This window comes from Cryptotermes secundus, unplaced genomic scaffold, assembly GCF_002891405.2.
Source record: "Cryptotermes secundus unplaced genomic scaffold, Csec_1.0 scaffold843, whole genome shotgun sequence".
Classification (NCBI taxonomy): domain Eukaryota; kingdom Metazoa; phylum Arthropoda; class Insecta; order Blattodea; family Kalotermitidae; genus Cryptotermes; species Cryptotermes secundus.
Genome location: NW_019731994.1, coordinates 516,275 through 543,385, shown reverse-complemented (window position 1 = coordinate 543,385; position 27,111 = coordinate 516,275). Strand labels below are relative to the sequence as shown.

At 47.1% G+C, this 27,111-nt stretch overlaps 1 protein-coding gene across 1 annotated transcript in view; it reads left to right on the top strand.

Annotated features, from left to right (window-relative positions):
- LOC111867481 (paired mesoderm homeobox protein 2B) overlaps positions 1-27,111 on the top strand; it is a 69,115-nt gene that overhangs the window by 12,323 nt on the left and 29,681 nt on the right. The window contains exons 2-5 of the mRNA XM_023857402.2: positions 1,340-1,448; positions 11,231-11,322; positions 12,017-12,118; positions 25,373-25,522. Coding sequence (XP_023713170.1) covers positions 1,358-1,448; positions 11,231-11,322; positions 12,017-12,118; positions 25,373-25,522 — 435 coding nt within the window. The 5' untranslated portion in view covers positions 1,340-1,357. The remainder of the gene's footprint in view (positions 1-1,339; positions 1,449-11,230; positions 11,323-12,016; positions 12,119-25,372; positions 25,523-27,111) is intronic.

Below are 27,111 nucleotides of genomic sequence, written 5' to 3'. Positions count from 1 at the left end.
TTTGAAAGGACGTGGAAGAGACCCATCATGGCCTAAATAGAATAATGTCCACCTAGCATCCTCACAATATACTTGTCTGTGATCCATTCTAATATTACCCTAACCCCCCCCCCCCAATTTCTTCTCAGGCTTGCGAAGTGTTTCTCCACTAGGCCTGTGTGTCATTTCCCTCATCGAAAGGACATTCCACTCTCCTGTCCGGACTGTGCCACTGCACGCTGAACTGTAAGAAATGTTCTCGTAGTGTAATTTTCGTCATTCACCAATTAATTCATTCCAAATATATTCCTTCGCATTTTCTTGTCGAATTCCTTGAATCTATACTTTTCCGTCAGCCACGGGTACTGCAATAACAATACGAAATATTGACAAGAGAACAGCGCAAGGCAGAGCACGCAGCAGGAACTGCAAATCTCTATAAATGTGATTACAGTTCAGCAGTTCAAATCGAATCAAACAGCGAGGCCAAAGCAAATACGGGGGAATTATGAAATGTCTACGTTTTGCGCTCCCGGGGCCCCGCTTTGATGCTAATTCAAACAGAATGCCGGACCGCGCAGAAAACTACAGCCCTTCTGAAGAATGGAAAGCTAATAAAATGAACAAACATTGGAATGGATGTAGCAGCCTTTGCAGTCCGAGGCTTAGATGCGTCCGTACGGACACGCGCTACTCACAGGGCCCGGATTCGAACTGAAAATTTTACATTTTGTTTTGTCTTTTAACGGCAATTCAGTGCTGAGTGCCGAGAAAAACATATGTGCCCACGGTCTCTTAGCCCTCTGAAGCCTGGTGTTCGTCTAACTAGTAACAAAAGAAATCAATTCATACCTCACAGAAAACAAAGTGGTTGTCCGTTACAAAGATCAGCCGGTTTCATAATTTGACATGATGGCAACAGAGCTAGATTACGAAATTATATTTCCTCAAACAAAGCGAGACAAGAAAAAGTCCAAAAGTTGCAAGAGTTTAGGAGATTTAGAACTCTCGACAATGGGCACTGGAAACAAAGGGACGTAACACTATAGTGACAACACGTAAAGCTGTCCCTACGTGATTAAACATCCCTCCACAAAGAAGTGTGGGGGGTTGAGGTATAGCTCCATGCGTTCTCTTCGGCACTAGATGGAGGTGAGCGATCAGCTTTAAACTGCAGCCGCCTTACCCCCATGGAAAGAGCCCAGGTGCCCGTCGCATAGGAGACTGAATGGACCCCAGAGCCAGTCTGGGCACTGGGGTGAACAGAAAAATTCCGTTCATGCTAAGGGAGTAAGTGCTGAGTTACGTAACATGGATTGAATTGGGACAGTACCTTATCATGTCATGTTTCATGTTACAGATAGCGGGGCACCGGAGCATGTTCTGCTACCACTGCCCACCCTCGCTGCATCCCTCCACGACCCCGAGGCTGCCGTCGCTGGACTACCCATTCACCCCCACACACCCCTGTAAGTACACTTCCCGGACATGGCGGACACCTGCAGTGTTATGTTCCATCCGTCAACACTCGCATGACGTCACCGCGAGGTCTCTGGAGATTCCTGCAGCCCCTAATCATGCTCCCCTTTCGGGTTTTGCATGAGAGTATGCAGTAATCCTTCTAATTCTGCCGATAATGGGGTCAGAAAATTAGGGGGTGACGTCGAGACAGATGTTGACCTCAGAGCGACGCGAGCAAGGAAGCCACTTAGGGCGACGCTAAGGCGGATCTCGGATGATGTAACGGGATGACCAGCGGTGTGACAGGTTAAGACACCGAGGCGCGCGCCGTCTGCCTGTCCGTCCGTCACATGTAGCAGCTGTACATCCCCCCCCCCCACTACAGAAGCTGCCTGCGTAACAGGATTATGGCCTCCAAAACTAATTTATCTCAATTTTTTCGCAGAGATCATTACTGAATAATTAAGGAGGATAACTCACAGAATTGGCACCAGGTGGCGCGCGAGTCCCTGTAACGTCATTATGGTACAGTGGTGACCATACTGTGAGCAGCAGGTTGCATCGCGCGCGGCTACAAGACTCGCTCGGGCTTCATGCCGACGTCTGTACGCCGGGAATGCTTACCTTCCCGGGGGAGTCAGTTTGGCCGTTGATATTGATGGTCGATGTAATAATTGCTGACAATGAGGACAGCTCAAGCTCTTCAAGACAGCAGGGGGCTCTGCCGCTCGTGTGTCTGGCTGCAGTTTCCTCGTTCACTCAAGTTCATCAGATTCATCGCGCTAAATTAACAGCTATTCGTTACGTCACAATCGTAGAGAGAGCGTCACGTTTAGTTTAGAAATGGCCTACAAAACACTATTTGTGCGAGCGGGTCCAGTGAACAGAAGCTGACAGTTGCACGAGTGGGTGATATAGTACAGGACAAGAAATCTGGAAAAACAGGAAAAAAAAAAGAAAAAAAAAAAGAGAACAGTTCGAAGACTTAGACATAGACGGAAGGCTAATATTAAAACGGATCTTAAGGAAATAGAATGTAAGGATATGGACTGTTTGTACCAGTTTTTATTATTATTGAATGGACACACAGCAAGCGTTTGCATGTACATGTTTCGGCCTGCTGCGGCTGTCATCTTTCACTTAGAGACTTTATAATCACCTTTCTTTCTACCTGCTATACCTCCCTACACTGCAGTGTTTACACATTGGGGGTGCGTTGTATGGTTTTGTTATTTCTGTAATGTCCTTATGTTATAAAATGTATTAAATATTAATATATAAAATATAAAAAATATTAAAATATTCTAATTTGAATTAAAATTGACTTATATGTTAAAAAGTATAAATATATATATTTTTTTTTCTCATTTTGCTTTGTGTTACTAGATGCTTAGGTGGTGCTCCCCAGTGTGAGTTCTTGTTTTTCGTGGGATTCTTCCTGTGACCTTAAGTTCATGTGGTTGTGTGTTGGNCTCAGGTGGATAGGGCAAGATAGACCTACTCAGTTGTGCCCGTTTGAAAGAGCTAGTCTCAATCACTGGATTGGTCCAGTGGCTTTCTAACGGGCACAACTGAGTAGGTCTATCTTGCCCTATCCACCTGAGGACGAGATCCAGTCTCCGAAACGTTGTGGTTCTTGTCTTATATACCTGTATACCAGATGATGGATAGAGTCCAAAATAAAGCTTATAGTTCTGTACAGCATACACCATCGTCAGAATCCATTAAAGTCCAATATATGATGTGTTTATACCAGATTTGTGACGACTGAATAACAGTAAACTTTGTCTTACACACAATATGACACTACAGCATAATATTTCAGGATATACCAGACTCAGGATAGAGACTAGCGGTGGGCTCTTGTGGGTGTGGTAATGAACATGCCGGTTTCATAAAGGGGGGGAGGATTTTCTGGCCCGCTGAACGACTAGAAAGGCTGAATCACTCCTCTCCATGGGGTCAGTTAGTTAGTTACTTAGGCCCCGCCATATTTCAAGCGGTTAGTCGCTGACTTCCCACCGCGGCGACCCGGGTTCGAGCCCGGTGTCTTGTCGAGTGGGATTTGTGGTGGACAAAGTGGCGCTGGGGCAGGTTTCCTTCGAGTACTTCGGCTTCCCCTGCCAATCTTCATTCCACCAATTGCTCCACAATCACCCTCACCTATCATCTTGGGCTGGTACAATAGGCCAGAAGTGGCTGCACTACAAAGGACTTAGTCCCACCCCACTAACAATAAAAAAATAATAATAGTTAGTTATTTAATGTTGATTTTAGCCACCTTTGTGTCGGGTTGCTGAGCGGCTGTGCCCAAGATTTGCTGCGCAGTCTGTTGCGCACAAGTGCGAGGTCACGCAGACCAGCGGAGGCAATCACAAACGGAATGATCAAGGCTACGATGAACTGGACACTTAGAATAGGAAGAAACATTACATTCATATGAAACTATTTACTATTACGTGATGATAGGACTTAAGGTTCCGACACCGGAGGTTATGAAGAGTTCTATTTCCGGCGCTATATCGCAGAAGACAGATCTACTGAGACTCATTGAAACTGGCAAGCGGTCAGAACCGTACACTGACTGAGTGACCAGCAGTTCAGTAGTAAGTTTCCGCCACTCACGGTAGCCGAGCGGTCTAAGGCATGTTCTGTCTTCCTTCTCTTAGAAGCCGGGATCGTGGGTTCGAATCCCGCACAAGGCATTGATGTTTGGTCTGTGTTTGTGTTGTCCTGTGTTTAGTTAGAGGCCTTGCGACGAGCTGATCACCCGTCCAAGGAGTCCTACCGACTGTAAAATGATCAATGAAACTGAGAAATCAATTCTATGCTCCAAAGTGGGAGAAAGATGAAAAGAAATTAAGGTTCCGCTGTTGTTGCACTCACTAAACGAAAGCAAATTAGTGGTAAAAAGGTAAAGCTATCCCTATAAGAGGCCGTGGCGGCCGATAGGATTGTGAGACACCGAGGCTCCCACATTTTCAAGACAATCCGCTCACAGATGGGAGTGAAACTCTCAGCCTTACCTTACCCCCAGGAAGGTTCCTCGTACACATTTATGCTTCAGGCTGAGTTGACCCCAGGGTCACAGTGCAGTTGGAAGGTTTAAGTCAACTGAAAAATCCAATGATCTGATAGGGAAACGAACCCGCGACCTTCCGGCTTGTAGAATAGTGTCTCAACCAACTACCGCATGTCCCGCAAATTAGTAGCCTGGATGATTCTTCTTGCCCTCCTAACTGCGATTCCGTTCACTGATGGATATGGGCACGGCATCTCCGTGTCGAAGTGCACTGAGCAGCAAACGCATGCTTCATCCCCCCCCCCCGACAAACACTTGGCGAGATGCGCGCAGCAACGCAGGTCGGTCTTCATGCGAAGTGGCTGCACAGCTTGTCGGATTTAAATCACAACTTAGCGTGCTAGACAACATTTTAACCTGTCACCAATATAAAATGTAATTCAAATCCGTTGAGCTGTTTTCTATCTCGTCCGTGCGGACAAGCGGATGAACTGACCGTCTCGGCGGAGCTGCAAACGCGCCCAACAGAAATGTAACTTCTCTGTTTTATACACCGGACTTAACAGAGGACAGCAAGAAATGTTACGCACTGATAGCTCAGTCGGTATAGCGATCGGCTATCGATTGGAAAGCCGGGGTTCGATTCCCGGCAGGGGTAAGATCTTTATCTTCTCTACAGCATCTAGACTGGCTCTCGGTCCTACCCAGCCTCCTATCCAATGGGTAACGGGGACCATTTTCCCGGGGTCAAAGCGACAGGGGCATGAAGCTGGCTACTCCTCTCCATCTAGTGTGCCGAGGCCAAGAATGGTGGAGATATACCTCCACTCCCCCCACTCTGTGCTTACTGAAGCAGAGCTTTTTGGTGCGATTTGAAACCTCATTCCCAATTTCTTTATAATTACACGACTGAACTTCAGTTTTTCGCTCTGTATATTACCCCGTCTATAAAATTTAGCTACTGTATGTTGTGACGCTGATAAGGAGAGCAACCACCATCACTATTACTGTTATTATTAAGTGTATGTCAGTTCATGAGTACAATGACTCAGTACCAGTCTCCGCTTTTTAGTTCCACCATTCATGCTACATGCACACATCATTAGACTGCTCGTACATAAGAAACTGGACGGCCAGTGTTCAAATTGCGAACCACATCGCTTCACCACGGCTCTGCGGCACGCCTAGTGTCGAGGCTAAGAAAGCCACCAACGCCCTCTATACTCCTGCATGGTATGTCTGTACTTAGGCCGCTCTTGCGCGGAGCTGGGCACGGCTGCTAATTGCGGATAAAGCATTTTAATTACCGGGATTTGAACGAGTCAGGAAGCCGCCTCTAGCCTCTGGATTTTAAAATCCACCCACATTTAATTTTTTATGACGAGGAAATTAATTTTGTGGCGAAGAGGGATTTTCTCTGTTGTTACTTTTTGCGTTATGCGGACTACAGACGATAACAGGGGCTTGCCATATCGGCTCGTCTGTTTGCTCCGTGTAGCGATGGGTCGGCCATGTAGCTCGAATGTAAAGGAAGAAAGCAAGCATACAACCAGGCAGAGTAAAAATGAGAGGACAGGATAACATTAAAATGGATTTTAGAAGAACTGTTTATGGAGATGTGAAATAGCTCTAAACGGGGTAACGAGCCGACTGATGTAACGGCAAAGTTCGCATTGGGGAGGTGCTGGGTTCGAATTTCGGCAGGCAAGTGGTATGACTTACGTCTAGAGTGGTTTCATGCTATCTGTAAGATAATTGCTATAATTACTTTTAATTTCCACTTTTTACTTTTCGACTTTACAGCAACTATTTCATCCTTCCGTCAGAATACTCAGAGCACATGACAAGAATTTTAACAAGTGAAAAAAAAGTGTAAACTTGTTGGAAAAACTGAAGCCATTATTAAGTAAGGTAGACAAATAGCAACAATTCAACGATGAGACTTACTGATGATGTACTAACTGATGAAGGCCAAAGGTCGTTACGTATAGCGATTTTGAATAAATACCAGACACCCAAAAAGTTGTACTGATGATCTTTAAAGTAAAATCCAGTTAAATTAAACTTATATTTAACTATGTAAGATTTGAGGCTTTCACGGCGGTGACTATGAAGAAAGCAGTCTTCTGGGATTTGGCACCGTGTATATGTGGTGTTAACCGACGTTTCGGAGGAACGTATCGCCTCCATCTTCAGGGTAGAAGAAAAAGTATAAGAAATCTGCAAGCGACAAGACCGTGAGAACGGTAAAAGCAGACTGGAAATAACACAGCTGTGTGTGAGCAGAGAGGGAAGGGGGGAAGGGCAAGTATACAAGTGAAAGCAGTGGTGAGGGAGGGGCAGGGGAAGGGAGCTGGGGCAAGCGTGGTTTTGTGTACGGGAGAGTAAAGTAAGGTTAAAGGCTGGGCTCTAAACCGTAAGCTAAGGGGGGGGGGTTGTTATGTTGGTTGGTCATGGCCTTGTGGCCTTCTGGATCTGGCGTCATATCCCGGTAGGGCAGACAGGCCGCTCCGTGGACACGAGGTTGAAGGAGCATCAGCGGCACATCCGTCTCGAACATCCAGACAAGTCGGCCGTAGCTGAACACAGCATCGAACTGGGACACCGCATTCAGCTTCAGAATACCTCCATCCTCGCCACCAAGACGCGCTATATGGATCGCATCATTAGGGAAGCCATTGAGATCGAACTGCATCCAGGGAATATGAACAGAGAGGAGGGGTTTCGTCTCAGCAAGTCTTGGAAACCTCTTATCTGTTCTCTTAAAAAACCCCCACCGGGATATGACGCCAGATCCAGAAGGCCACAAGGCCATGACCAACCAACATAACAACCCCCCCCCCCTCAGCTTACGGTTTAGAGCCCAGCCTTTAACCTTACTTTACTCTCCCGTACACAAAACCACGCTTGCCCCAGCTCCCTTCCCCTGCCCCTCCCTCACCACTGCTTTCACTTGTATACTTGCCCTTCCCCCCTTCCCTCTCTGCTCACACACAGCTGTGTTATTTCCAGTCTGCTTTTACCGTTCTCACGGTCTTGTCGCTTGCAGATTTCTTATACTTTTTCTTCTACCCTGAAGATGGAGGCGATACGTTCCTCCGAAACGTCGGTTAACACCACATATACACGGTGCCAAATCCCAGAAGACTGCTTTCTATATTTAACTAGTATTGTTCACGCAGTTCAGTTGAGGTTAGGATGGGCTGGACGCATAGCGCGAATGGACACAGAAATGGTGCCGTATCACGAGAAGGGGAGAGGAGGTGATGATACTAAACGGAATAAGTTGTATAGATGTCATCATATCGAACTGCTTGGTTCTATTTTCCGGAGAAATGTGTCATTTCAATTTCGTATTTTCTTTTTCGTTCTTGCCATAGCATGTCCGACGATTCAGATGCAGCCTCGACGCATGCGCCATAGCCACAGCTGCAATAATATGATGCAATAACGTGATGGGCAAGAACCACATCCAGCTGTGTGTATTACGTCTGTATTTTTCATTAAGCACAATCAATTTCACTAAGCCACACGGTTCTGATGGCATTACTAATTACCTGCATACGGATCTACGTAACGGCAATTACATATATTTTTGTGTTTTTTCATTTTAAATAACTGCATTGGCCCCGGTAAGGGCAGAGGGCACAGAGGGCACACTGTGACAGTGGCGTGCACATCTTCACACTGGATACTGTCGTCACAGATGCCCATCTTCAGTTCCACGATAACCCATTTGAGATCTGTGCAGGCTATGACACTCTCCGAGCGTACGGTTTTCCCCTACCAATTATCATTCCACAATGCTCCATGCCCATCTGTATACTTGCGGCCAAAGTAACAAAGGACTCAGTCTCACTTCAGTCCCACACGTGACCCCAAACGTCGCAGGCCTTCACAAGCAAACAAAATGTGTCTACAGTCTCCGAAACTGCGTTGTACCTTGAGCAGGCAACTCGAGCTCAACAAGATCTCCAGTATGGTAATGCTGGTTCCCATCCTACAGTGAAAAGTACCACGTGACTGAGTGACTATAGACGGGGTATGGATTGGTAACCGGATTTAATGAACCTTAAACAAGTGATATTATACCACACAGACTAGTGTTCTCAGTCACGGTCTTCACTGCGCTGCCTGGTTGCGGCTTCCAATGGCGGATGTTCCTCTTCCTCTGGGTTCCCAAATTGCCCCTGACCTCATCTGCTGCAACTCTCAACTGCCTCCCTGCAGAATTTAGAGTTTGGAGTTGCTTTACAACTGGCGCTTTACCGCCAATCAGTTCGTCTTGGCACCAAGCCCCTTGAGGCTCACGATCAGAGATTTCTTTTTGCAACTGTACCCTTGCGATCATAGTCCTTATGTAAGATCCTCTCTGATGAGAGGATGGGTTTGTCTCTTATGAATATGCGTGGCCTTTTGTCAAGTGTGCGTATCACACATATAGCATGTTATTAAAAATTCTTCCTTGTGCATTATATCTGTAAGTCCAGGCTTTGCAAAGCAGATCATGCTTAGCTTACGTATCTTATGCTACAACGGCAGCGTAGTCACTTGAATGGTCGTAAGCTTGACCACCGCCAAGCTTAACCCTATTATTATTTTCTATGACTGGCTTCACCTTGTCCTATGCTGAGAACATGTTCATTCTCATGATTTTGTATCACTTCTGCTTGTTGTTTCCACAATTTTGCTACACAATCGCATACATATGGAAGCATGAAAGCCCGTGTACAAATCGCGGACAGATGTGCACTTTGGAAAATTTCCAGTGATGCAGAGAACCTTGTTTTGCAGACACTGCAATTTTAAGAGGTACGAGTAGGTGTCTGTCGCAAATTCCAAGGCTGGAAAAGCATAAGTCATTACTTATCTACTCAGTGCTTTATGGAGCTTTAGTTTAATGTTGGCGCTTCTTTTGAATGGCTCGTTATCTATCCTCGGCACGGAACACACAGAAAACACGGCTTCAAACATCTCTTCTATTGTTACGTGCGTGTCTGTTGCGACCATCACGTGACGGTTACTGAGCCATTGCCTAGCAACGGGAGTGTTTGCATAGGCGTTCCCTAGCAATAACTTTCTCTGCTGGCTTCACAGTTCTTTCTTCGAGCAAATATGCTACAATAGAATCTGGTGACTTTCTCCTGATAGCATAACTGTCGGATGATGACACCCCATCAAAGATGTTTTGGACAGAGTATATTTGCCTTTTCGAAGCCTCAAGTTCATCTCAGTAATACCTACAGATCCGCTTCATGCCTCAAAATAAAGACAGTGTCTCCATTACAAAGAGCAACATGAAACACACAAACACACTGTGTGGGCAAAACGCAAGGTTACTCAACGCAGGTGATTGCAGGGTCAAGTACCTACCTACCGTATTTGTCGCAGTTCCGTAACATATTCTGGGGTATGATGACATGAGGTGTGTTCTAACGAATATCAGAGCTACACACAGTGGCGTGGGACAGCACTTCACCCCCACGCCTATGCCATGACGCACAACAGAACCTAGCGATTAGCTGCACTCCTTACAGTGCTGACAGGGAAGAATAGCTGTGGGACCAACCTCATGGCCGGATCTCGGTCTTGTTAGGGGTAACAGACGTTTCGGAGGAACGTATTGGCTCTATCTTCAGGGTTGTAGACTCTTGGGTTATGACACCGTGTTGTTACTTGTGGATTATTTGACGATCTTGAAAATAGCTCAGACTATAGACCTGCACTTACTTACTTACCTACTTACGGAGCCGAGCCCTTCTTGAGGAGAAGCCAAATCTACAGTTACGAATTTCCCAGCATTTTATGGAACCCGAAGGTTCATTACCGTGTTCACAAGAGCCCTCCACTGGTCCCTACCCTGAGCCAGATTAATCCAATCCATAGCATCGCATGCTAGCTCTCTAAGATCCATTTTAATATTGTTCATCCACCTACGACTTGGTCTTCCCACTGGTCTCTTTCCTTCTAGCTTTCCAATCAATATCCTATATGCATTCTTCTTCTCCCCCATTCGTGGTACATGCCTGAACATCTCATCCTCCTTGGCTTGATCATTCTAATTATACTTGGAGGAAGAGTACAAGTGGTGAAGCACCTCTTTGTGCAGTTTTCTCCAACCTCCTGTCACTTTATCCCTCTTCAGTCCAAATATTCTCCTCAGCACCGTGTTCTCAAACACCAACAGTATATGTTAGTCCCTTAATGTCAGAGATCAACTTTCACACCCATACAGAACCACAGGCAAAATTACAGTTTTGTAATGTTTTTGGACAGCGGACGAGTAGACGGAAGGTTCCTGACTGGATGGTAGCAAGCATTATCCGAGTTCAATCTCCTCTTAAGTTCCTCCTGAATCAGGTTTCGATCTGTTATCGTCGTTCCTAAATATCTTAGCTGTGCCACATTTTCAAAACATCTGTTTCCTATCTTTATGTCATGATTTTGCCCTGCATTCTGGTGACGAGACAGCAACATATAGACTACAGACATATATTTAAAAATTTGTGTCCTAAGTGAACAACGAATTACAAAGGATGACGGGGGATCCTTTGAGGCAGTATCACGAAATTTGCTTGGAGGAACCGAGGAATGAAGTTCCAGTAAGGGCAGGTGGTCTGTAAGCCGAGATTTGAGCCCGGGGCTTCAGGAGTACCATCCCCTTGGCCGTGAGAACTTGCAGCTTACAGCGGGGCCTATGGAACCCCATTCAGGGCTCTTACACCCCGCGCTTATCAGCCACTTAACTCCGTGTGTTGTGTGTTGCAGACACGAGCTACTCCTACCATCCCGCCATACACGACGACACATTTGTGAGACGGAAGCAGCGCCGTAACCGGACAACATTCACACTACAGCAGGTGAGAGAGAGAGAGAGTGGCTAGAAATACAGCACGGAACTCACAATGCCTTCCTTCTCACTCCAACAGATCCATTGTTGCTGCTGTTCTTCTACTTTACACACATTCTGACGGGACAGGTTCGATTCCCAGTAGGGACACTAGATTTGTCTGGGTCCCCTTCTCAGCCCCCTGTCGAGTGGGTACCAGTGATTCTTTATCCGGGAGGGGTAAAATGGTCGAGGCGTGAATCTCACCACTTACCATCATCTAGTGTCAAGAATGGTGGAGCTATACCTCCACTCCCCCATATATGTTCGTGGCATGACGCTTACTAAGTAAACACGACGACGTCATTTTATTTTACACGTGGCGCTTCTGTCAAGTTTGTCGGACATAAATCCAATGTACGCCGGTTGACTTTCAACGGGCCACATGGCGTTACGTTTCAGAAAACAAAATCTGACATGCCTGGGTACGATGGTTCATTAATTGTCGTCACAAAAACAAAAGATAAGAACATCTTCACAGCTATTTTCTTACTTTTAATTCTTAAAAAAAACAGTGTTCTATTACCACACATCGCTCCGAATGATACAAAAACGTCCCCTCCCACGCAATCACACTCAGTACTGATCTCTTATTTAACGACATAGATAACACTGGCCTGGCCTCAAGGTGGCGGTAATGACGACTCACCTCTTTTCTGTTCCAGCTGGAGGAGCTGGAGAGCGCCTTTGCGCAGACGCACTACCCTGACGTATTCACACGGGAGGACCTCGCCATGAAGATCAACCTAACCGAGGCACGAGTCCAGGTCAGTGGGTGTCTGCAGATCCTGACTCCATGTAGCAGAGTAGTTCTTGTGAAGCTGACAGTCGCTCAGAAAACCATGAAACTCCCCTTCATTAAAAGAACCCCAATGTTCTTTATCGCGAAGATGTTACACCGTGTACTCTGATAGAAGCTTACTGACGTTTCGGAGTAACTTACTGTCCCCATCTTCAGGTTTGGACACTAAGCCGAGCAAACAGCTGCTTGCTGGTACCTTATTATTATTATTATTATTAGAGGGGGTGGGTTTCCCCATGCACTTAGACCAGTTATTGGTCCACTGTGCGTCCCCCTTTAATTTCTACAGTCGCCATACCCTACCGGTACTGGTGTGTGCTATCAGCCCAGCTCAGCCAACGACGTCGGCCGTTGGTACCTGATATTTCCCCCATCTACCAGAGGCATTGGAAACTACTTGGGCGGGAAATGGTTGCCTAATCTTGCTCAGGGGTCTCCTAGAGACATGAGGATATTTTACGTGCCGCCTTAAAGTCCCTCCCGGAGGACTTGTTCCCTGAATTTTTCCGCCCTTTAAAAATTCCACGACCTCCGCCGGGTTTGAACCCGCTTACCTTGAGTCATGAGGTGGGAACGTTACCCCTAGACTACGGAGGACGCTTTTGTTGGTACCTTTCTCGGCCTTCTCTTTGATCCTGAAGATGGAGGCAATGCGTTCTCCGAAATGTCAGTAAACTTCTATCGGAGCACACGGCGTCATGTCACAGGAGACAGTAAGCCTGCTCCTCAGAGACGCCGGCGTGAGAAACTTGAAGCTCAGTACCGTGTTCAGGACCCTATCCTGAGCCAGATGAATCCAGTTTAATGTCACATAGAAGGGGTGCTGTAATCAGTGGTCTAGTCCGATTCCTGACGTTCTTGTGTGCACACATATGTACTGTGTTTCTGTGGCGACTGTACCGCCAGTTCCCAAGGGAATTGGGGGGGGGGGGTGCGCCGCGCCCACTAGATGTCAGCACAGAACGCAGTAATCCCTTCTGCCCCGCGGTTTTACGGCGCCTCGACCGCGGCAGAGTAAGGACCTGATGTGTGCAGCCAGTTGAATTCAATCCACGAAAGCGAAACGTATTTCCAATTTTACCAGTTCGCTTCAATCAGTACAGGCCGTGCAGCCAAACCATACGAAGGGTATTTCGTTGGCGTGGCCATGTTGTTGTCCAGTGCTCAGTTCACGTGACATCTCCGACGGTGACAAGTGCAGGAGAGGTCAAGCGCCCTGACAGTGAATTGAGGGCATGAAAGACCTAACAGTAACTAGCAGAAAATTGCTTAAATCTGCATAGGACGAAGCAGCATAAATCCGTAAAGGCCTAATGCATGTCTGTCTGTCGCTTTTGTGTCTTAAATCTGTCGTTATGTAGAAGCTACTGTTGTCGGCAGTTACGAAATGGAAACCATGCGGCAGAGAGACGAGCATCTATGCTTCAGTCGGCATTGTAATCTAGAGTGTTAGCGAAAAGAGATTTTATTTCTTGATTGCGTAGATCAGCGGAGGGGTTTTCCGTGTAAACAGTGGCCACAGAAGCGTGGACTGCCCACTTCTGAGGCTTCGTCCATTTGCTGCATTTGGGAAGGAAATTGAAGTGCATGGAGTCACGTTGAAACGAGAGCTGCTAGTGACGTGTTTATTTTGTACCTGAATTAAGGCCGTGACTGAAAGTTCTGCTGTTTAGCGTTGAACCAGACAACTACCACTGTGACGCTTAACTGACAGTTGAAGTAAAAGACAGGCTATTTATTTTTTCCAGAGTTCACTTTTTGGACAACCTTTGTCGAAAACATTTCCTCTAGATAGCAGCATCTATTAGTAAAAAAAAAAAAGGAAAGCTATCCCTGTAACAGGCCGTGAAGGCCCATAGGGTTCTGAGACGTTGAGGCTCCCACATTATTTAGACAATTGGCTCACAGATGGCGGTAAGGTTGTCAGCCTTACGCGCCGGCCGCGCTTTACTCCCCAGGAAAATTATTTAATTAATTCCTGGTACCCATTTCTGTTAGAGACTGAGTCGACCCCAGGGCCATAGTCCAGCTGGAAGGATTAGATCAATTGAAAAAATCCAATGATCTCATCGAGATTTGAACCCGCGGCCCTCCGGCTTGTAGCACAGTGCCTTATCCAACTGCGCTACCGCGTGCCCCCAGCATCTCTTAGTACACTCTGTAGTTATACTTTTAAATTCAACTATTTTAGTCGGCTGTAGTCTATATGCAGCTGTCATTTCAGAAATACTCAGGGATAGGTTAGGGATAGGATAGGTTAGCTATTTCTGACAAAGTTTGTTTTTAACAACTACTCGTTGAAATTTCAACGGGCTATATGCCAGTCGAGTCTAATCCTATAACATCTGCTTCCAAACTCTAAGATAATTCTCATCCGTATTACAAATATCAGCCGGCGAATATTTGCGACACTAACCACCGGGTTTTTTTTTGTGTGTGTATGAGAACAGAACACATGAATGCACTGTGTTCGTTCCTGCCGCGTAGAAAACACATCACATCTGCGTTTACAAAGCTCAGATCGTTAATGTTTAGAGAAGCACCAGTTATTTATTGTGAGAAGTGAACGGAACACATAAGCACATCGAATGGCGAAATGAACAATTGCATTTACCCGAAGGTATGTGGTACACATAATTACCGGTGCCCTGTGAAGAACCAAGAGGCAATAAAGCGGATGAAGAACTGTACCCCTCTCGGGATAGGAGGCGCCCTACAGTGTGCATACTGCACGTTGTTGTGTAGTGGTTAGTAGTTACTCTCACGTATTCGGGAAGTCCCGGGTTCGACCTCTCGCCCCACACAAATGATGGGACACGACAGCTGTATGAGCTGAGCCCCAACAGATACGTGACTGGAGTCTATCCCGTCTGATGGTAGAGTCAGGAAGATCGCGGCGCGGAACAAGTAACAATCTTAGTAGGGTGTGGGGATGACGGGCCCCAGACCCCCTCCCTGCCATATCAACAGCAACAACCCTCTCTCCCTACGTTGCCAGGCAACCATGGCGATGCAGGCCCACTATTGGTGGGGACCGTGGCAGTGGGCGGAGCCTCTCGTAATGAACTGCGGTTCCTGAAACACTAACCTTTCGATAATCGGCTCGTCTTGTCGACTTCTAGATCTGATTTGAACAACGGATGCATTAAATTGGTTCGGAGGTTCTTCAAGAGCGCTGTATCAACTGCAGAGCGTGAATGCAGGGTCCCTTGTCTTGCGCCCAGAGAGTCCAGACTTGCCATCATTAGGGCCAGCTGATTGCATTACAGCTACTGCAGCCAGTGTAACTCCATTTGGAGGCAGGGAGGCATCCCCTCTTCCTCCTCACTTCGGAGCGTCATTAAGCGTCTGTCCGTTCGTCCGTCTGCTGGTGTCTCCTGACGACACCGCTCGCTTGCGGGGCTTCTTGTAGACAAAGGTTAATCATACGAACGTTACACATTCTCTCTGACGGGTGTCCAGATTCCTTTCTGCTGTCCGGCCTGTCCGGCCCAGTGTCCAGTCTCCCCTGCAGCCCAACCTCTCCGGCCCAGAATCCAGTCACTCCCACGGCCGGCCCTGTCCGATCCACTGTCCTCTGCAGCTCAACCTGTCCGGCCCAGGATCTATTCACCCCTACGGACGGCTCTGTCCGGTCCAGTCTTGTCTGCAGCCCAACCTGTCCGGCCCACAATCCAGTCACCCCTACGGCCGGCCCTGTCAGGTCCACTTCCTCTACAGCCCAACCTGTCCGGCCCAGGATCTATTCACCCCTACGGCCGGCTCTGTCCGGTCCAGTCTCCTCTGCAGCCCAACCTGTCCGGCCCAGAATCCAGTCACCCCTACGGCCGGCCATGTCTGGTCCAGCTTTCCCTGCAGCTCGCCCAGTGTGCTGTAGGCACCAATTTGTTCAATGTGTTTGACACAATGTTTCCGCTGTCATATTAAGGTCACTTTTCACTATTTGCCAAGTCCCAAGTGACCTGTACGGTTGAAGGGGAAGTGCTTGTGTTACTGGAGGGGGGGGAAACACACCCAGGGGAAGAAGCTGGATATTACATCGCACTACTGCCATCTGTCGGGAACACTGTCTTGTATCGGTAACCGTCGTGTAGTTATGGACAGGGGTGCACAAGCTATAATAGAACTTCTAAACATTTTGGAGGGGGTGTACAAGTTTCGCTCGAACTTCATAATATTTTTAGGAATGGAGGTACTTGTTTGTTTATGACAATATAATCACTAGTGGTGAAATGAATAGTTACTGATTGCTTACTTTGTATAGGCGCACTTGATCTTTATCTGGTCTGGTACTGTTTATAAATTTTTTCCGAACATCGATTAGGACTGCTTAAGTCGTGACGTGTCTTAACGTGTTGTTAGGTTGGAAGGGCAGAGTAAAATAAACTCAATCTTAGCAACGGCAGCTGGAGCTCTAGGACAGGCTCGAACCGCTTCGCGACAGGTAGAGTTGGTATGCAACTGGCGTCACGGGAGGAGGCAATGTGGTGTCGCCTTCACGTCCAGCGGGGTGGTCCACTTTGTGCGGCTGTGACTGTCCACTCGTCACGTAACTTGTAATAAATTCGATTTGTACAAATTTCAGGGAAAGAAATCCTCACAAAGGAAAGGAAACACTGCGGGCAGATTGCACCAGCGGGCAACTGTCTGGGCCCCCAGAATGCAGACTATACAGACAGCTAACAATCTTCTGCAGTGTGGCAATATTCCAGCGGAACCTCTGTCATATCAATGATCCAAAGCCAGTAATCTCAGTGACAAGTTTCCTCCGTTTAAGATTGTTCTCAGGTTAGTGTTCAAGAGACAGCTGTAATTAGGAACAATACTAACAAGTCAAAATTGCATTCACGGAGAACTCAAGAGCAGATGAAATTCCGGGAACTCTTGTACCACTTGACCGTAAATGGTTGTGACGGCGGTGTTGGGCTCTGTCCACCACATTCTCCCAGCAACCGGACTCCGGACAGAGTCCAGGGGCTCCACTCAGCTCGGAAGCTCCTGCCCTTCTTCGGCTAAGAGCATGAAGATTCAGATATACAAACTATTACTGTCCGTTTGTTTGTATGGGTGTGAAACGTGGGCCCTCACACAGACTGAGAGCAGGGTGCTGAGGGGAATAAATATTTGGGCCCTAAGGAGAGGAAATGGCAGGAGAACTAAGATTTATAATTTATATCCTTCGTCAAATAATATTAATATTATCGCAGCAAGGAGGGTGTGATGAGTAAGCCATTTGGCATGCATAGAAAATACAAGAACAGCACGCAAAATTTTTGTTCTAGAACCAGAAGGAAATAGATCATTTGGAAGACCTAGGTGTAGATGGGAGAATAATGTTGAATTGATCTTAAGAATTAGAAGTGGAGGATGTTGACTGAATTTTTTAGTTCAGCATAGGGACAAGGGGCGATGTACGGCGATGAACTTTCGGGATTCGCAAAAGGAGGGGAATTTCTTGAGTAGCTGAATTAGTATTAGCTTCAGAGAATTAGTTTGTTAATCAAAGCAACATCAGACGCCATGCTTCTCCACTGCCGAATATTGTGGCCAAGTTACATGTGTTCACTATGCCAGGGTCCTAGAGTCGAGCCGTTTACACGTCTCTATATTAACTAAACTGAAAGAGACGCGATAACTTCTGCATGAACTCCATACCCCAAATTTCTTCCAAACCCATCCAAGAGTGTCACAGGGCTGAGGCACCTGCTGGCCGGAAGGGCGTGGTGTTAGCACCCCTGGCAATTAGACCCCACTCCGATTGAGAGAGAGTTTAGCAGAAACAATGGAGTAACAAACAGCGGGCCGCACTTGAATTACATCTCCCAATTAGAGAAACACAATAAAGAACATGGGCTGTTCACGTGACAAGTGACAGCCTTCATTAATAAAGCCTTTTGTCTCCGGTCTCGTGTTCTGGAGTGCTCTCATCAGTCAGCTGCCGCTGGGGCGTGTTACAGCAACTGAGAAAAACCGCGATGCAACTCGCTGCTCAGTCCCTTTCTTCTTATATTCTATTTTACGTTTATCTGTATAATATATATGTGTTCAGTCCGTCCCTCATAGAAAGCAGACTGAGTCTCTATAAGAACAACCAACTGGTCAATGACATTTAAAGGAACAATCGCTGTGTGTTGTGAGAATCATATGAAACGCATAAAAACACCTTGTACAAGGAATATGATGGATGAGTCAGCTTGTAGGGACAAGTTGAAACGTGTTCCTACGTGCTCTTAAATGCGCGTAATGGACTTAGCCCCAGCAATTAATTGTCAAACCTTGTAAATGCACTGTGAAGGAAAAACACTGAGGTTTTTGATGTTGAAAGCAGGTGGTGTATATTAAAGGATTAGGTGGAAGGAGAAAGTTAAGGACTTGCGCCACTGGCTTCCCAGTGTATGTCCGTCTGTCTCAAAGCAACAACTTTAGAAGCTGCGGATGGATTTCCATTAACTGCGACACTGCGGAGGTTCGCCACAACGCGGCAACACATTCCGCTTGTGGTTGCAATCGGACAATAAGGGACACTTTGCACGGACACGCACGCGCCTATATTTTTCTTATTGCTAGTGGAGTGGGAGTAAGTCCCTTGTACTGCGGCCACTTCTGGCCTATTGTATCAGCCCCAGATAGGTGAGGGTGATTGTGGAGCAACTAGTGGAATGAAGATTGGCAGGAGAAACCGAAGTACTCGGAGAAAACCTGCCCCAACGCCACTTTGTCCACCACAAATCCCACTTGACCAGACCCGGGCCGCCGCGGTGGGAAGCCTGCGACTAACCGCTTGAGCTATGGCGCGGCCTGCCAGAGCCCTTTGTCCCACTTGTTATACTGCCTATCTGATGTAGCAGTAACTGCCAATGCTGGTTACGCCCCATACAGCCCTGAATTGGGGCACGTCAGCCCTCTCGCTGCATTGAAACTCACAGGGTTTAAATACACCAAGACAGAGGGTGATCGTGCCGAGGTTCGAATCAAGTATCTCCGAATATGACTCAGTAAGTCAGGATACCATTCACTGCAGGCTCACTGGGGCTCGAGGTTAAGTATAAGCGGAGCTCTGCCTCCGCGTCCAGAAGCTCCTTCAGCCTCTCGGTGGAACGAGCGATGCGAAAGTGTATCCGGGAGAGGAGAGAGTCAGCCAACCGCAAGGAAACAAACATCCCTCGATGAGCGGGAACTTCCGAGATGATTCCTTTAAACCGAAGCCAAGCCGCATCGAATTTGTTTACGGAAGAAGATTTAAATTGTATTTCGATATAAGCTTACTTGCTGCAGGGGCAGATCTGAGCTATCCTCCCCTACGGCAAACACCCTAAGGGTCAGCACGCACCCGAGTCCCTTCAATGCAATTTATACCGTCGTAGTTTTAATGTCAGCATCCTGTCTCCTTCAAGTTATCCCAAGTAATCTGTTTCCCCCTACCAGTTACCGAACTTCGAACTTGACTAAATGAGTGCGTAAGAGGGAGGCCTACACCGGCCCTTGCACCACGACCTTCAATGATCTTTTGTCCATTCGTAGTTGAACATTGTTTGTTCATTCATTCGTGGTTTATTTACTGACGACGGGCACGCTGTAGTGTAGTTAACTGAGGCGCTATGCTACAAACTGGATGGTCGCGGGTTCGAGTCCCGATAAGGTCATTGAATTTTTCAATTGACCTAATCCTTCCAGCCACATTACGGTCCTGTGTTCGACTAAGCCCCTTAACAGAAATGAGTACCAGGAATCTTCCTGGGGATAAAAGGTGGCCGGCGCGTAAGACTGACAACCTTACTGCCATCTGTGAGCCGATAGTCTAGAAAATGTGGGAACCTCGATGCCTCACCATCCCACGGACATCCACGGCCTATTATAGACAGAGCTTAACCGTATTTAATGATGCTGTAAGTAGTTGAGAGTCTTTGGCGTCTTTCGCTGTTGGCTTGGCAGCACTTCTCCTTCGTTTTCGGGAGGTTCTAGGGTCAGATATTGGCTAAGGCAGGGACGTTATTTTGACCAATTTTTAGTGTTTTTTTCTTTTCAGTTTCTCCAGGTAAAAGTCAGGACATATAAACTCGAACTCCGTGGAGTGTAGTTCGCAAGCGAACTATACCGATCGAGCGACCGCCACTTGTAGGCGAAGACAGTGTCAACTTTTGCGGATAGAGGGTGTTACGTGGCCAGCGCAACGAATCCTCACGGCCGTTAATTTCGGTTTTCTAGACCGGAGCCGCTATTTCCTTGAAATGGCTCCTCATTTTATCCTCACGAGACTGAGTGGACCCGTTTCGAGACCTGCTAATTCTCAGAAAATCTTGGAACGCCGGAAATCGAACCCGGGACCTCTGGATCTGTAGGCAGGAAATCTAACCACTAGACCACAGAGGGGGTCAATTGCCTGTATCTTGAAGTGAATAATAATAATCTGGAAGGCACAGAAGCAACCTGCGGGAAGTGAAACTGGTACAGGGAGGCCTAGGCCCCGAACGTGACTGACAGGGGTACATGCCGGCTTATGCTGCCATCTGACCAGCAGAGGCAGGGGTTTCCTGATGCTAGGTACAGCAGACTCGCACCTCAGACGCTTAGGCGTGGCCGGTAGGGCAATACGTATTATAGTGCACCTTAACGAGACAGAAAGTGCAGGTAGGCACTGAACTGCATCTGCGGCAATGAATGTTAGAGTCCTGTAAAATTCAGTGAATTTCTTCACCAGCTTGGCGACTGTCGGCTTCACGGTAACCCACAGATTTTAACAGATACTCTCTGTGCTTAATTAAGAGCAACGCCATGACGACGTGTAGGGGAGTAGAGGTACGGCTCCACCTCGGTACTAGACGGAGAGGACGCTCAGGTCGCTGTACAGGCCCCCACAGCCTGCGCAGGCCTGCTCACTGAGCAAGGCCCCTGACGTGCAGTCGGTAATGTAATACAGTTTGAAGTCTTGTCAAACTGACGGACCGGCCGAGGATTAGCGGCGGGGAGACCAGATAATATTGACATTAGCGATTTGACGGCTCCCTCACCCCATAAGTGGTTTTTAAGAACGCCCCCTCCCATGTTTCACTGCTGCGGGGAACCACCACGGCCCTGCTACTGAAAATTATTGACATTATTTGAGATTAAATTGGGATTGGAAAAAATGCTGCAAGGGAAGAGGGAAGAAGAAAGAGCCCTCTATTACCCCCAGGTCTGCGGCTAGAACAAACCCCCTTGGGAGAAGGGGTTGCAGTGGGTTTAAAGTATTGAGACCGAGTGAGGTTAGGGGTGTGCAGGGCTGCCAACGTCTTGAACTGCGATCTTCTCCAACTTCGCTTCTTTGTCACTGTCATACGTCATTAACCTCGGTGTTCATTTGTTGCCGACACAAATCCATTTCCCGCCAACATGACAGGCCTAAATCTTCATTCGCCAATGCTAAACCGAAAGCCAAGCGCACAGATTCCGGTGAAATTAGGGACAAAACTGCATTTTTTTTTCTTGAGACCGATATTAATCTATTCACATTACACTTTCGTTTTAAGCTTCGTTTAATGCGGGGGAGAGAGGTGTAATTTTTTTAATTCGCGTAGTGGGGGGTGGAGTCCAGCTGGGTCCACTCGACACGTCGGCCACTGATTGGCCTATTGTACCTGCCCCGGATGATTATGAAGATGGAGAATTTGGTGAAATGAAGAGTGGCAGCGGAAACCGAAATACTCGGAGAAAACCCGCCTCAGCGCCATTTTGTCCACCACAAATCCCACTTGACCAGACCTGGAATCGAACTCGGGCCGCCGCGGTGGGAACCCAACGACTAACAGCTTGAGCTATGGAGCGGCCATCAGAGAGGTGTAAGCAGCCCGGGGAGGACAGGCAGCTCAATTAGTTCAGTGACCCACCTAAGGGGGCCAGGCAGCCAGAGAACCACGGTTGGAATTCCGAAGAGTTCTAGGGTCCACCAAGCCTCCAATCCAATATGTCCTTTACAGACGCACGGATAGGAACCGAAGCGTAACCCGCTCTTTACAGCTACAGAGCTTACTGCTGACCTCACCAATACAATTTCCATTTTCTGTAGCAGTCTCAGATTCTACAACGATTTTGCACATGCGTGTTCGAAGCCCGCTTGCTACTTGCTCCGTTTATTATGCGACCCTGAAGATGCAGTCAGTAGATTCTTCCGAAAAGACAGTAAAGTTATACCAGACTTCAAGGGGTCACGCTCCACAGTAGCGGTCTTGAGAGCCCCTAGTCTCACAAAGACGCACAAAGCGGTGGCACTTGGCGCAGCGCATACATTAAGTTGCTCAGAGTGTCCGAACCTGATTGTTTGGTTTAGAATCTTATGATGTAGAACCCGAACGAGCTCAGTAGCCCCGGTTTCGCTATCAATGTAATCTTTAATTGGTGAAACTGTGAACTGAAGACAGAGTGCGCTACTGGTTTTCAAGAACGAAGAGCGCCAGGACATCGGCTCCTCCGTGGCACTGTGTGTTGGTCGGGGCAAATGAGCACAGCCTTAGTCGGGCAGCGAAGCTAGGATCTGTCCAAACGATTCGCATCTTCTTTAGTTAGGTCGTCCCACAGACGCCGGCTTACCGCCGAGGCGACCCGCCGTCGACTCCCAGCGAGTCCACGTGAGACTCGTAGAGGACAAAGTGGCTCTACTGCTGGTCTTCTCCGAGGGCTTCGGTTTTCTCTGCCAATTCTCATTCTCATTTCTGTCACCTATCTCCCGGGGCTGGTACAATGGGCCATTTAAGATCTGAAGTACCAAGGGACTCAGCCTCACCCCACCCTGCCCTAAGAATACAACACAGTACAAGACAGTAGAAGAGTGTTCAGTGAACAGACGCCGCTGTGCTGTGGAAGAGACGTCCCGTTTGAGCTGTGTCGTGTAAATGTGCATCTGAGACAGATGACGTGGCGTAGGTACTCACATAACTACGCACGCGCGAACTAGGTTACTATTAGTGAGAGATAGGCCGGACACGTAGCACGCGTTGCAAATCAAGAAACATGCGTGAAACTTGTCTGAAAACTGAAGGACGTACTTGGTAGACGTAGACAAAGATGGGAAGATAATATCGTTCAGTTTATGGATTACATAAGAAGGTGACTCTGCTTTCAACATGATTACACTCTGGTTTCTTGCTCAGCTTTGTCTTCTACCCTGAAGATTTACTTACTTACTTACTCACTCACTCATGAAGCTGAGCCCTTCTGGAGGATCTGCCAATTCTGCAGCTACTCAAGAATTTCCCAACATTTTATGGAACCTGAATGTTCATTACCGTGTTCACAAGAGCCCTCCACTGGTCCCTATCCTGAGCCAGATCAATCCAATCAATACCATCCCATCCTATCTCTTTAAGATCCATTTTAATATTGTCCACCTACCTACCTATGCCTTGGTCTTCCCAGTGATCTCTTTCTTCTGGCTTTCCCACAAATATCATATACGCATTCCTCGTCTCCCCCACTCGTGCTACATGCCCTGCCCACATTTAACCGACATATGTCGGTTGACTTTCAACTGGCAACACGGCGTTATATCCCAGGAGATAGATCTATTCTTAAGAGACGAGCTCCACGCGACTGCATTCACACTACATAACACTCAATAACACAACGCATACCACAGAACCAGTTGCAATCTGACATTCAACGAAAGCTGACAACTGAAACACAGAAAAATTCGCAAAATAAAAAGACCGAAAATGAAACACCAGTCCCAAACAGCGCAACAGCCTCATTTGAGAGACTGAAAAGAAATAAAAACTAAATCATAACCAAAACAATGTTCATAAGTCACTACTTGATACAATGACATAATTGCAACAATTAACATTAATGTGAAACAGGATATGGAATGACTAAATGTAACAACACAGAACATCTGAGTGTATTGTTATACTATAATTTTAATAATTTTAACCTTATTAACTTACTGTATATATTTTACACTATATTTATGAATATTCGCAAGTATCCAAAATTTTAATATATTTACAGATATGATAATTCTGGCATGTCGACCACACACACTTGGCGTGAATGGGATTAGTGAGAGTTACTGTGTTGTGGCCGATAAAAACATTTATTATACATTAACATAATAAGATGCACTCCTTGAAGAAGATAACACCTTTATAGTCAGAAATGCATTTGTTCTAAGACTATTGTCTTCTGGGATGTGACACAGTGCAGTCTGGTAGACAGCTATGAAAATTTCGTGGGAAACATCTTTTGCTACACCACGAAAATGGAGGCAGTATATTCCTCCGAAACATTTATCCGTTATCGATTAGGCGGCATAGCGACGGGCCACGGGCTGGACGGCCGCTAGTCGGGTTTCGATTCCTGTTAGGGGCAAATATTTTTCTCTTCGCCATGTTGCCCAGACCGGGTTTGGGTCCCAGTTAGCCTACTATCCAATGGGTACTGGGGGTTGGGACATGAAGCATGTATCCTGTGCCGAGGTTAAGAGCGCGTACAGCTTGCAATACAGCCACTCTCCCATACGACATTTCTATCTTAATGTGCTTTGTTCGTGCCCCAGATTGCCAAACTGAAGAAAGCGTTTCGCGACGCAGATCTGCTCCGTTCTCAAGTGAGGAGTCTGGGTCCGATAGAAAGAACTAGTTCCAATCACTGGACTCAACTAAGCAGGCAGTCCTTCCCTGAGAAAGGAAGCTAATGCAGCCTCCGAAGCCTCCACCGTACCACAGTACTCCGTGCGCTGGAGTACCAGGCTAATGCACCCATCTCCTGCTCTTCTGCTGTACTTGGAGAGCCACTCGCGCGCGGCGCCCACAGCGCGGTTGGGCTCGGCTCGAGTGTATGAACGTGACAAACTGTCCAACATCATCTTGCAAATTAGTAGGGACGTCAGTCGACATCTGTGTGGAGCTGGCTCAGGGGCACTCACACAAGTACGTTAGCTACACAGTGTGAGCGATAAACAGGAGTTCAGTGGTTCGAACTTAGCGAACGGGAACGGCTTGAGGACGTGTGGCTGCGAACAGCGATCAGACGGGGTAATCTAGTTGAAACTTCTGCATGCACTACGCTCCAACGAAGAGAAGGCGGGACGTTTGTTACAATTGTCTAGGTTCACTGAAGCTCCAAGTGTCCTTAAATGAATAATGGGACCGTCAATGTCGACCAGTTCTACCCGCCACTTGCCTCACCCTCTCTCCGTTGGAGGACAGTATTCTCCTGACCCAATTGTGAGCGCCGTGTCTGTCCGCAGGTATGGTTCCAGAACCGGCGGGCTAAGTGGCGGAAGGCAGAACGCCTCAAGGAAGAACAGAGGAAACGGGAGGAACAGGAGAGGGGAGGAGGAATCTCGAAGCAAGACTGCAAGGACGGGACGGCGGCGCCCAGCGTCGGGATAGACAAGGTACGGTCATTTAGTCAGACGCCGATTTAACAGATGTAATTTATTCTTTCCCTTCGGCTTGTACACTAAAAATTTACCACAGACCAAATAATAAAGAGTTTAAAGGTTAAGGAAGAAAATTCTTCCAAGGTAGGGCACATGAATTAGTCCACATTCCTAGTCACTGAATCAATCACTCAATTAATCACTGACGGAAACACTCCACAGTCGGGCAACGACCGTCATTAAGAAATCATTCACTCCGTGAGTTAATAATAATTCAGTCAACCACCAAATAATTCCATCTATCCAAGCACTGACTCAGGCAATTAAGTAATCTTTCAGTAAATGAGTCAATCGTCTGATCGATAGATCAAACATTCCACACGTCAGGCACTCACCTAGTCATTTAAGCCAGTGGTTCTCAACCTTTATGAGACCGCGGCCCAGTAAGTTCTTTTTTTATAAGACGAGGGCCCAGTCCCAACAAATTTACCTTGGTCACTGACATTTGCTCCACAGATTAAGGTGTTCTGTGTCTGAGCTTTTCGACACAAATATTATTCTCCTCAGAATATTTCCACTATAAAATATTTATTCATGAAAAATGCTTAGAAAATGAAAATGACAAATTCCAGAAGAGCCTCTCGCGTCCCAGTATAATTGATGCCAGGGCCCACTACTGGGCCGCGGCCCGGCGGTTGAGAAGCACTGATTTAAGCAATCGTTCAGTTAGGGAGTCAGTCTTAAGCCGTGGATCCCGTGTCGTAGCTTTACGGCACGTAAAAGAACCTCATATCTCCAAAGGAGGTCACTGAGCCAAATTAACGGACGTTTCCCGCCCAACAGCAGTCTCTAATACCTCTGATAGATGGGGGAAGCATTATAGATACCTCTCAGCTAGTAGAGCCGGTCTCGCTGGCTGGGCGGGACTGATGGTAAGCACCAGTGCCGGTAGGATATAGAGACTGGTAGAAATCATAGAGGGAAGCACAGTGGACCAATACAGGTCTCAGTGCATGGGGAAACCCACCCTCTCCAATAACTAACTAACTAACTAGGGAGTCAGTCAGTAAACAATCTTTCAGTTGATTCAGTCAGTGACCCAGTCAGACAAGCAATGATTCAGCAGTCCAGTCATCAGCGTCAGTATTCAGCCAAGCAAGCATATTCAGCGAGAGAGTCACAGGAGCGAGCTCACGTATCAGGGCTGACTTGAGCGGTTGTTCTGCCGAGCGGCACCAACTTCAGAACAGTTGCATGTACCATCAGGGAGGTGGAGGGGAAAAACAAGAGCTCGGCGATATGCGAGCAGAAAAGAAATAAATAAAGAAATAAGATTAACAAAGTTTCGGAACCGGACGGGCATATTTCGTACCAAAAGACAGTTTTATCGCGTTCTGGAAGACAGAGAACAAAGGAAAAGTTCTGATATAAATTCGTATTCATTTAGGACGCGCGAACGCTTTGTCTCTGCAATATATTCAGGAAAACTGAATTTCACAAAAGTTTCTGCAGCACACACACACCCCCACACCTTCTGCGCCCCCCCCCTCGCCTGGCTGTGTTACAGCCACCCCTTAATCTGCACTTTTATCGCTCTGCAAACT